The sequence below is a fragment of the Canis lupus genome, chromosome X, assembly GCF_011100685.1.
Source record: "Canis lupus familiaris isolate Mischka breed German Shepherd chromosome X, alternate assembly UU_Cfam_GSD_1.0, whole genome shotgun sequence".
In the NCBI taxonomy this organism is placed as follows: Eukaryota; Metazoa; Chordata; class Mammalia; order Carnivora; family Canidae; genus Canis; species Canis lupus.
In genome coordinates this window covers 8992378-9005168 of record NC_049260.1, presented here as the reverse complement: position 1 = coordinate 9005168, position 12791 = coordinate 8992378, and the positions used below count along the sequence as shown (strand labels likewise).

Sequence of the window (12791 nt, the reverse complement as noted above, 5' to 3'; positions counted from 1 at the left end):
CTCGCAATAATTTTCTAAACTTGCTTTATCCAAAATTAGATCATGTGAAGAGGAAAAGGAGGTGCTGTCCGTTAATTATGTCAGAACAATACTCATAAACCAGGATGCTCCTGGGCAGACAAGGTTATACTCCTCTATATGTACTGTCCTATATGCGCACATAGGGATCATCTATATGTATCTTCTATATCCATTTATACCAATATCCACAACTACATCTGTATCTGAATCAAGAGCTATGGTAATATCAATATTTCTTTTTTAAAAAAGATTTTTAAAATTTATTCATGAGAGACACACACACACACACACACACACACACAGAGACAGAGAGAGAGAGAGGCAGAGACACAGGCAGAGGGAGAAGCAGGCTCCACACAGGGAGCCCGATGCAGGACTTGATCCTGAGACTCCAGGATCACAACCCGAGCCAAAGGCAGGCGCTAAACCACTGAGCCACCCAGGCGTCCCAATATCAATATTTCTATCTACAACTCTAAGCTTTATGCATCAACAGCCACAACCACACCAACAACTCTTATTTATTGATGCTGTTCTTATAGCAAACATGGCAGTGCACATCAAATTCTTTATACTTCTTTCTCTTTCCTTCTATTTCTGGCTCTCTCACCATTTCTTAAAAGGACATTCTTTCCTGAGACTTTCCTTCCAGTCCAGTTTCTCTCTTCCTATCCGAATCTCTCATTTCCCCTGGCTTAAATGGTAATAATAGTAAACTGACCAATTCTTTTTTTTGACCAACTTTTCTTTGACATCTCCCGTAATTCTTAAAGAATATTCTCAGTTGCTCAAACAAATGTATTTCATATTTTTCTGACAATACCAACAACTGTTGTCCTTTTCTTTTTTTATTTTATTTTTTTAATTTATTTATTCATGAGAGTCACAGTGAGAGAAGCATAAACATACACATAGAGAGAAGCAGGCTCCCTGCAAGGAGCCCAATGCGGGACTGATCCAAGACCAGGGATCACACCCTGAGGGAAAGGCCGAGGCTCAACAGCTGAGCCACTAGCCCACTGATCTTGGATTTCACAGACTCTAGCACTGTGAGAAATAAAGTTCTGTATTTCAGCCACCCACTCTTTCACAGTTCATTATAAAGGTCCAAGGAGACTAAGACAATAAGACGTCAGGATTTTTTTACTGCTCCTGAAGCTATTTCAATGTGCAGCAAATGTTGATAAACAGTAGTCTACAGAACATATAATACTATACAAATGGGCACTAAATATGTGCATAATGACATTAAAGTCTTTTTTTAAACTTTATGTATTACCAGTGTTTTTTTTTTAAATCAAATATCAGGTATTGGTTCTACTCTAAATAATTGGGGATGGGAAAGGAAGATGAAATTTAAACACATTTAACTTCCTTCGGCTGTGTTCTAAAGGAATCATCAAGATAGAATTAGCTCATTATTGAGCTAGGAGACCCTAACTTTGAACAAGGGAAGCCTGGATCTTCCCATAGCTTCATTAATAACTTGAAAGTAGTTATGCCACCATCAAAACCAATTGTCTGATATGAGATATCATTTAGATCCTAAGAGAAGATAAAAAAAAGAAGAGATCTAACATCTTTCAAAGAGAATATGTAAAAGAGTGAGAAATTAAATGCAAAGGTGCTAATTACTAGTCGCAGCTTAATTTTCAAATTGTTCTTTTAACTTACAAAACTAATGAGTAGATAAATACTCCACACTGCAAACTAGAGCTCCACAGAAACCTGAGTAATTAGAGTATTTCTTTGTAATCGACAGTACTCAGTAGATAAGAAAAAAAAAAAAAGACCCATCAGGATGATATTCATTATAAAACTCACTAGTGATAAAGAACAAACCCTTTTGAAAAAAGTACTGTTCTTCACATCTGAAAACAATGAGTCTGAGAGAACCGTAGAAACTTACTTTTCCACTAAAAAAATCCTACAGATTTAGGGGCACATGGGTGGCTCAGTATGTTGAGCGGACAACTCTTGATTTCAGCTCAGATCATGAACTTGGGTTCCTGAGATTGACCCCTGCATCAGGCTCTGTGCACAGCAGGGAGTCAGCATGAGATTCTCTCTCCCTCTGCACCTATCCCAGCTCAGGCACTTATGATGGTTCTCCTTCCGTCTCAAATAAATACATACATACATACATACATACATACTTTAAAAAAATCTTACAGATTGGGAAAAGTGGCACTGGTAACAACGGTTTTTAATGTTGCTATTCAGTAATCTGTGTAGCTTTCTCTATGAAGTTGCTGCTTTATTCTTATAGGTTTTAAGAGCTGACAGTAGGCCAGTGTAAATGTTACATTCACACCTGGGCTTGCCCTTAAAAATGTCAAGAATACAAAGAGAAATGCATGTGGCTAGAACGAGCTATGACACCTGGCATCTACAAACAACAGGCCTTGGTTTGGGTTTTTATCTATTGATCAAATGGTTTGGAATGTATGGGAGCCCCAATCCAAGGAAAAAGAAAAATTCATTTTCTTGAAAAAGTCTAACATATACCTCAATACATTTATAATCTGAATCTTTTAGAAAGTGCATTTCTTTGACAGAAATTCTTATTGTTTTGAGTCAAAGCATCTAGGCCACCTGAACTGAGCCAACTGCATGAATTCATAACCATGCTATAAAATAGCACAATATGACAAAATATCATCTTTTCAGCAATAGAAAGCACTTGGTAAACTGTTCAAAATGAACAACTCAGAATCGAGGATATAAGCAAAATTGTTGGTCTTTCTTCCAGTCTTTGTGCTTTTGGGGAGATTTTACTCCCATGGCCAATCCCAGAGTAGTTTCTATGGTATCATATCCTCAAGAAAGCCATGAAGAGCTAGAAGACCATTGCCCATAGGCTCCCTGTAGTGGGTTATGTTCAAGGGCAACCTGAAAAAGGTCAGGCCATCAGTAACAAATTGTACTCTGAAGAGAGCTGCTCTCCCCATTACAGGAAATTCTAGAGGTGAGATTTGAGTGACAAAGACTGGAAATCTAAGCACAACGTTCATATGTTTTCCACACAGATCATTCCCGTAATCATGCGGAGGTGCTGAGCTATGCAAAGACCAAATCCCAAAAAATAATCTTGAGGAATAATTTTATCTTTATAAACGAGAACCTCCACCTCCGAGTAGCCCTGTTTGCTTATCAGTCCACAGGCAGATTGACAAGAACAAAGAAATGCAGCTGTGGTCTGAACAATGTTTCCCTTGGTGTCCAGTATCAACTCAATTGTGTTCGGTTAGGATTGGACATGCTTGCTGGTCTAAAAGTTATTTTAAAAATCCTCATACTTAAGAATATTCCACATAGGTTGTAAAAGAAAGCAGGGTGGACCCTTGCTTTTTTGATAAGTGCAATATGAAAACTCATCTCAGACAATTGCAAAAAACCAGAGAACTACAACCACTGATTCCTCCAAAACTCTTTACCCAAACAGTAAACATAGAATTATCTTATGATCCAGTGATTACACTGCTAGGTGTATACCCATAAGAATTAGAAGCAGGCTCTCAAACAGATACTTACAAAGCAATGGTCACAGCAGAATTATTCCTAAGATCCGAAAGGTACAGACAACCCACATTTCCATTGAGAGATGAATGGCTACACAAACAAAGGCTATCCATAAAATGGAATATGTACAATGGAACATTATTCAGCCTTGAAAAGGAAGGAAATTGTTATATAAACCACGCCACGGATCAATGCTGAGGACATTGTGCTATGTGAAATGAGCTATTCGCAGAAGAACAAATACTTGATTTCACTTAGATATCTACAATAGGTAGATTCCTACAGAAAGAAAGTAAAATAGAGCTTACAAGAGGGAGCAGGGGAATGGGAAGGTAGTTTTCAACAGAGTTTCTGTTGGGCATGATGATTAAGTTTGAGAAATGGAGAGCGGTTAACAGTTTTACAATGTTCTGAATGTAGTTAAGTGTCAGAACTGTACACTCCCAAATGGTTAAAATGTTAAAAAAATTTACCATTACATTATACACATTTTATCCCATTAAAAAAATAAAAAACGCACCACACAAGTCCAAAATCTTAGCCAATGTCAGCAAAAGGAACACATATAATCCTGTTAGCTCATGTTTTTTATAATGAATGACCCAGTAACATCTCTGTCTTGACCATTTCTACAATGCAATTGAAATGACACTCCTCCAGTGGGGACAACTGGCCTTGGATTGACTAATGAACACTTTTGCTCTTTCCCGGAATCACCTTACTGTACCAAGAACTATCAGCCTAACAGGGCATGTGACCAACTCTGAAGCAACTGCATGTCACAAGACATACAAGTCAGAGGAGATTAAGCACTTTGATTAATGGCCTACGAATATAAGTATGTTAATTCTCTGAGTCAAGGTCGGAAATAGAGACACAGAAGATGGAGAAGATATCACAGTTTAAGCCGTTAGCTCTACCTACTTGATGAAGCAGTCTCGGCCATCCCGGTTCGCAGTCATCTCCCATCCATAGGGTGGCACCTGGTTCAAGCCCCAGGTTCCCGAGGGAGGTGGCCAGCCAGAAGACTTCGTCCTGTGGCTAGAAAAAAAAAAAAGAAAAATATCATTACACCTGACACCTGAACATTTCTTCTGAGACAAACTCCAGAAGGACCATAGGATTTGCACCATTCACCTGTGGGCTAAATCCTCAGCTGATTAAATGAATAAATATAATGAGTGATTTTACTGTAGGTACCATGCTCATCGGTTTTCCTTACACTATCCTCCTTCTTTCCTTCCTTCCTCACAGACACCCCGAGTAAGTACATGTATTCCATTAATGTGTTCCATTAGAGAAGAGGAAACAACGAATGGCTCAGAAAAGATTAAATAAATTTATTAAGGACACAATACACATTTTGAACAAAATTTTTGCACACATTCCATGACATTACACATTCCTGATACCAGACATTAAGAAGAGTGGCACATAAATAGTTATCACACACAATATCAAGATGTAGATGTAAACTTTCTAGAAGCCTGCATTCCCTCTACACCGAGGACCTTCAGGACATCTGTTTGTTCAACACAACCAAAATTGCTTCAGAGCAAAATCATAAGAGGAAATATGAAGTAGCGATTTGGGATTGACCAACATCTTTCATCATTGGTCCACCCACCCAATGTGAATTTCTGGATGGCCTAGGAGATCTTCCAGGCACTTGCAGATTGCAAACTGGGGTCAGGAAATGTGGGGGGCAAAGCCGTGCTAACATTTCCAGGGCATCGTACTCAGGATCTGTGTATAGCACCCAGGAGCATTTTAGGAGACACCAGGTACAACACCCACAGTAAGCACAAGTGAAAGTGGCAGCTCTCCCTAGCCAGGGGCTGGCCCCTGCAGCAAGCATCCGAAGACTGGATGTTAGCTTTCCTAAAAGGAGGCAACATTTAATTGCCCTGAACACAGGGCAACTCAACCCCACCTCCCACCCAATGTAGACATTTGCTCTTAAGGCAACAAGTCTCTGCCGGTGAAACAAGCCCATTTCCGGTAAGATTTCTAGGCGGGAATTATTTTGCATAATTTAAACCAAGTTTGTGGCTGTTTTATCAACCTCCTTTCAGGTTGCCCACCTCCTTCACGAGGTGTGGGGAGCAAAGGTCACAAATCTAATACAGATCGGGCAACTGAAGAAAATCCCACCATAGGATTCGTTCTTGGCCCAGGAACATTCTTGTTCATTATTAACAGAAAAGACAAGGGCAACAGTTTCTGTTCCTCTTCTTTGCCCAAAAGTCAGCAGTGGTAACTTCCTCTGCAGGTTTTATAAAAACGGGCTGCTTCCCTACAGTTAGAGAACACATGAATTCGCCACCCCATGGCAAGAAAACCTAAATGCCAATTTCCCCGAAGTAGCAGAGAATGCATTTGGAGACCTTTCTCAGGTTAGACCAAGAGCACAAGCCCTTGGTGGGAAGAACACACCATATTCTGTTATTGAAAAGTCTTCCAAAAGCAACAGGATATCAAGAGGTAACAGAAGAAATACTCTAGCGAAACACTGTTCATGTAGAGAATGCAACTATTTATACTGGATGACTAAGTTACGCACGTATCAGGACGTTCATGTTCATCCATGCCAGAGAGGGCTAACTTACTAAAAACACTCTCCTCTTTTAGGTAGCCTTCTCTTTCATGGGTCACAGCCACCAGAGTCTAAATCACTAAAACAAGACACAGGCTTCCTAATGTAATTAACGTGTAAAATACGGTATTAGAAGGCTTGGATTTTTTTAAAAATTTTATTTATTTATTTGAGAGAGAGGGAGAGCAAGAGAGAGCAAGAGGGCACCAGCTGGGGGAGAGGCCGAGGGAGAGGGACAAGCAGGCTCCCTCCCAGGACCCTTACATCATGATCAGAGCCCAAGGCAGACACTTAACAGACGGAGCCACACAGGAGCCCCTAGAATGCCTGAATTTTATTATAAAGTACATTCTCTCCTGTACAGTATGTTCAGTAAGAAGAAAACAACAGTTCATGAAGATGTATTCCAATAAAGTCTTTTGTCATAAAACACCAAATGAAGTGCTAATACTAGAGAAATTTACAAATGTTAGTTCAGTAATAGGACATTAGCTGATACAAAAAAATCAAATAATTTGTCTTTTAATGTGCTGACATAAAATACATGGAATGTAGCAAATTAAAAGTGCACGAAGAACGAAAAAGAGCACCCTAAGTATCTAAACATAAGGGTCTTAAGACAAATCAAGGACAAGGGTCATAATTATAGAGGGATTTTGCTCCTGTTTCTCTGGGATTGCTGGAGGTCCATCCAACAATATGTAGCCTTGTAAGCGGAGTTTGTGCTCCCTTTACTAGGGACTCCTTTCCGGGCTCCAACCCCTGTGTCTTCCTGAAACTCTCTTCCACTCAGACATTTCTCCATCCCGGAATTGCTGAAAGATCTATCTTTTCCACCAGGAATGCAAAGAGTTAGCATCTTGGAGAGGAGAAGATGGGCCTGTGCTTATAAAAGTAGAGTTCCCTGGGATGCCTGGGTGGCTCAGTGGTGGAGCATCTGCCTTTGGCTCAGGGTGTGATCCCGGGGTCCTGGGATTGAGTCCCACATTGGGCTCCCTGCAGGAAGTCAACTTCTCCCTCTGCCTGTGTCTCTGCCTCTGTCTCTGTGTCTCTCATGAATAAATAAATAAAATATTAAAAAAAGAAGAAGAATGTTCTCCACCCTAGGGGTGCCAGATTTGCCAACTATAAACACAGGATGTCAAGTGCTATGAGAATTTCATATAAAAAACAAATTATCTGCATAAGAAAATCTCACATAATATTGGGGGGGCTACATATACTAAAAAATGGATTCATCACTTCTATGAAATTCAAATTTGACTAGACATGCTATATTTCATCTGCAAGCTCTATGCTAGCGCCTCAAATAATTGAATACCCAGATCTTCTTCCACAATCAAAGAAGACAACTTATCCATGGAAGTAAAGTAGCAAAGCCCCAAATCCTTACAATTTGCCCTCACCTACTAGTGGGACCAAATACAACTCTCACAGAGTCCGTGATGTGCTATGAAGCATCCTCAGCTCCCTGACTAGACTGAAACCAAACTACCCATCCTCCTCAGGTGTCTGTGGTCGTGACAGGGGCATAACAAGGAGTCATGACGTAGGGGTTTTTCTATTTCCCAAATTTACCTGGTAAGAATCGCCTCACATCATTTGGTAACTATAAAGATTACCACACCCTATAAATTATGATTTTGGAGGTCTGGGTTAGAACTAGGAATCTATGAGTGAGTGAACGAGTAAGTGTGTATGTTAAAACAAGCAATTCACATAATTCTGTTTTGAATAGTATTGCTTGATTGACCAGACTAAATCAAACAAAAGAAAACAGGAATGCCCAAGTCAATCGAATTTCAAATACACAATGAATAAATTTTATTATAATTATGACCCATGAAATATTGGGAAATACTGATACAAAAGAATAAATATTTGCTGTTTCTTGAAAATCCAGATTCAACTGGACATCCCATATTTTATATGGGAGCTGTGGAGTGTGGAGAACACTAGTCTCTGCTACTCAAAGTTTGTGTGAAAATCCAATGGCCCGAGAATCCGCTGCGATGTCGGCATAATGTGAAAACTGTGTTTTATCAAGATCCCCAAGTGACTCCCACATGCATTAAAGTTTGCTAACTACAGCCCAAATCAGTGGTTTCTGATGAAAAAGCCTCCCAGCAGGTTGGAATCACGTGGTAAAACTTGTTAACTCCAGATGCCTGGGATGGAGGCCAAGCCACTTGAGGCAAGGTATCTGAGAATGAAGCCAAGGCATTGGGATTTCACCCCAAGATGGCCACCCACTGGTCAAAGTCATTCTGTATTTGTATTTGGGCTGATTGAATCAAGAGCCTGAATATCTCAGCAGTGGGTTCTCCAAGTGTGGCCCCAGGACAGCAGTGGCAGCAACGAGGACTATATGGCAAATGCAAATTCATATCCACCACCCAAGACCTACCAAACCGGAAAGGCGGAGGCGATGATGGGACTGGCACCTGATGGAGGGAGCTCTGTCTCACAAGCCTCCAGGCAAGGCTGATGCCCACTTAACGTGGAGAACCACTGAGTTAGAATCAGACTCTCTTTAACTCAAGCTCTGCTACTACTTTTCCACAATCCTCAACGAGTTGCTCAACTTCTAACCGCCTCGGTCCCAGCAATTTCTCTATAAATGGTGGTAATGGGCCAGGTCCTTGGAAAAACATTAAATTAGTTTTGTAAGGCACTTAGTACAGTATGTGCTAAAAAGGCACGGCTAAATAAATCCCAACGTAGCACTGCAGACAATAAAGGGACTTAGGGGTGAGGCAACAATAGGTGTCTCTAATCGTTCTCGAAATAGAAGAAGGGTGAATGGCTCAGTCCTCTATTCTTTTCCAGTCAGGCAAGAGCAGGCTGATAAGGGGCTGAATCAAGCCAGGTGATACCTTCTTCCAAGGTCACAAGTTGAGTTCAGCTGTTCTCGAAGCAGAGGAAAAACATGAGAGAGTTTTGCCCAAGGAGGCAGTAACCCCAGTCCTGTGTGCGATCCCAGGGTACACAGGGACAATTTCAACTGCTCTCAGGCCACACCTTGAGATTCCTTGCAACCCCAGGTCCTGTCACTTCAACCTGAGATCATGGTTGTGTGAACGGCTTTCAAACACTTAGCTCAGCCTTCAAAATAGCGACCTACATTGCCAGGGCTATTTCAGTCATTCCAGAAATTCTCGGCCACTGACTGAACTGCTTTGCAGCGCTGTGCTTCTCACATCTATTGTTTGCAGCAGATTGAAAATGGCCTGGACAAAAAAGATCTTCATAGAGGAGATGAAGGGAGAGGAGCCACGAGGGGTATGGGTCAATCTGCGACAGTATTGGTGTTGGGACCGTCAGTGGAAGCCACGCACACTTTCTAGCTGTGTGCACACCTCTAAGCCCAGGACCCAATCCTGGTGTCATATCTACCCCCCGGAGAGGGCCAAACCTTAGAAACCAACCACAGGGCAATACTGGGACCTGGTGGGTGAGAAACAGGACTCATGATGGGAGAAAGGGATGATATCTGGGAGAAGGATGGTGACCAAGGTCTGGCTCCACAGTCCTGATTCAAATGCATTCAGATGCTGCCACTCACGAGCTCTGTGACCCTGGACTCTAAAGTACTTAGGTTCCCTCACCTGTGAGAGAGCCTTAGTCACCGTCAATGGTTCTCACCATCAGGAAGACACTTGTTTTGGAGACATTTTATGTGATCATAAAAGAGGCGAGTGGAAGCACTGCAGGCGCGTACAGGGGACGAGGCTTGGATGCTGCTACACATCCTCTAGGGCACAACTCACCGCCAACACAAAGAGAACATGACATTCGTGCCCCATCTTAGCTCATCAAATTGTTGTGCAAAAGAAACAAAATGATGAACACACAGTTCTTCCCACATTCCTTGATGTGCTCAAAACACTTTGGTTGAAAAACAAACAAAACACCCGAACATTCTCAAAGTTTCCACTTAAAGCCAAATTAAAACGAGCAGAATCTTATCTTTCCATCACAATGAGAGAGTTCAAAACCAAGGTTGTTCCACAGAAAGCCTCAAGGCCTTGGGTAAATCATTTGGCCTCTCTGGGTTTTAGTTCAATGTGTAAAAATACAAACATCAACATCCAGCTCTCAGTCAGGCTGTGCAGACAACTAATCTATGCCAAGCACTGAGGTCCAGTGGTCGACTCAGTGAGAATAGTCTCATCAAATGCTGTTGTGTTAGAAGTGGTTATCATTATAATGAAGGTGATTTTAGTATTTGACCTCTTGGTTTAACCACCACTTCTACATACGGAATGTCTTTTGATACAAAATTGGTGTCATCATGGAACAAAACGCTTGCGAAAGCAATAGTGTTTTTGTTTTAAAGACGCAGAAATGTACCTCGGAGAGAATGAGCAACTTGTCCCATGTCCAATGGAGGCACCGGATTGTCCTCAATGGAGGGAAATAAGGTCAGCCAACAGAGTTGGACTAGAGAGCACGGTGTGTTTCATGGATTGTACGAGGGATGGACATAGTGGGGCAGAGGGAACAGGCCCTGAAACGACTCCCTGTGCACAATGCCGACTGCTGTGACACAACTAGTTAGGAGCACCCAGGGCTTCCTACCCTAAATTCCATAATACTTACAGTGTCGTGAATTGTGACTTCAGCATATGGGCTTATTTATATACCTGGGAATATTATGGACAACAAGCCAGAATTAGCCTGAATTGTTTGAAACTGGTATTGAGAAATGAGTTATTATGTCCATTTCAGATACGATAAAACCGAAGCCATATCCATTCAGTTATTCATCCCGGATATGCAATAACCTTACAAATCTGACAAAATCTAATTCTTCCCCCAAATTTGATCATCCTTATCTCTTTGGACTCACAAATATTATGTTCAGAATACCCCAAGGTTATATAGTGATACAGATGATGTTACAGAATGTAAAGCATTTTCTCATTTGTTTTGCTCCAAGTGGTGGCTGGATTACAGTACCCAAAAACCTACAAAAATTCCTAACGTCACACAACACACAAACAGGTGATATACAAAGTAGTAGGTGACAGCCATATGGTTTAAGGTAAAGGAATTAGAGGAAATAGAGAGGGATTGAGACAACTGAATAAAGAATGCTTCTGAGGACTCCAGGGTGGCTCAGTCAGTTAAGCATCCGATTCTCTATTTCTGCTCAGGACAAGATCTCAGGGTCTTGGGATCAGTCCCCATGTCAGGCTTCTCACTCACTGGGGAGTTTGCTTGTGATTCTTTTCTTTCCCTCACCCTCTGCCCCGCTAGTTCTCTATCACTCTATAAAGTAAATAAACTAATCTTTAAAAAAGGATTGTTACTGGATGAATTAAAAAAGCTCCATGACTAGTGGCAGCTTTGTTCCTACAGTGACCAATGCGCTGTGCCTCAATTGTAGGCGAAGGCCTCTATGCTGCAAAGTTTCCTGCCTCCATGGATCAGGGAGGACTTGCCCGGCCAAGCCTTTTGGCTCCAGTTAATCATGCTATTGACACAAAGACACATCCTAAATTAGCTGCGTTGTGCTCTCTCAGAACAGAACTATCTTCATTCATTCAGGCTGTAGTACCCAAGTCACGTCACAGCATGTCAATCTCACTTAGGAGGCAACAGCTTTCCATCCAATTGCCATTTTTTGGACACATTGAGTGCAGGTGCATGAGAAAGCTTGATTGATAAGATAAGAATAATATCAAAGCCATACAGGTAGAACTAAAAGTCATCCAACCAATAATTTATAAGATGTCACTTCTGTTTAAACAAGGAATACAAAAAAAAATACAGTAAATGGGGAATAGCGAGTAGTTAAAAACTCATTTAAATATTATTAACAAATAGCATATATATATATATATATATATATATATATATATTCCAAAGTTATAGTCAAACAAAAATGTATTAATCAAGAGTTTAACTGGGTGCCTGGTTGGCTGAGTTGCTTAAGTGTAGGCTTTTGGCTCAGGTCATGATCCTAGTAGAGTCCTGATATGGAGCCCAACATCAGGCTCCCTGCTCAGAGGGTAATCTGTTTCTCCCTCTGCCTGCATCCCACTTTTTTTCTGTCTGTCTCCCTCTCTTTCTCTCTCATCTCAAATAGATAAAATCTTTTTTTTTGATAAAATCTTAAAAGAAGAGTTTAAGTATATTAGGGATGCCTGGGCGGCTAAGCAGTTGAGTGTCTGCCTTCGACTCAGGATGTGACTCCGGCATCCTAGGATTGAGCCCCGCATCGGGCTCCTTGCCTGGAGCCTGCTTCTCCCTCTGCCTGTGTCTCTGCCTCTCTTTCTGTGTCTCTCATGAATAAATAAATAAAATCTTTAAAAAGATTATAAAAAGATTTTAACTATGGTAAAAGACATTTGGATGTAATTTTAATTACCAAATTTAAAAATTATTCTGATCACTTTCATTTGCTTCACATACCTAGTGTCCCTAAACATTGCACACATTGTTGGCCATTAATGACAGATACAGGTTTGCACAGAATTAAATTTTTGCTGTTTGCAAAGTGCAGTTTTATGTATTAGCTGGCTGAATTCTCTAATACTATGCATTGAGAAGGACATTTATAATTAGCCTTGTATTACACAAAATAAAATAGAGACTGGACGCAGGAGCAGAGGATTCTCAGAAAGGCAATAGAGGTATGTGTAGG

At 41.0% G+C, this 12791-nt stretch overlaps 1 protein-coding gene across 3 annotated transcripts in view; it reads right to left on the bottom strand.

The window, feature by feature from the left end:
• Positions 1 to 12791, bottom strand: part of FRMPD4 (FERM and PDZ domain containing 4) — a 566058-nt gene that overhangs the window by 192558 nt on the left and 360709 nt on the right. For all 3 annotated transcript variants that reach the window (XM_038586821.1, XM_038586822.1, XM_038586820.1), the window contains exon 2: positions 4468 to 4584. In XM_038586821.1, the coding sequence (XP_038442749.1) occupies positions 4468 to 4584 (117 nt within the window). The remainder of the gene's footprint in view (positions 1 to 4467; positions 4585 to 12791) is intronic.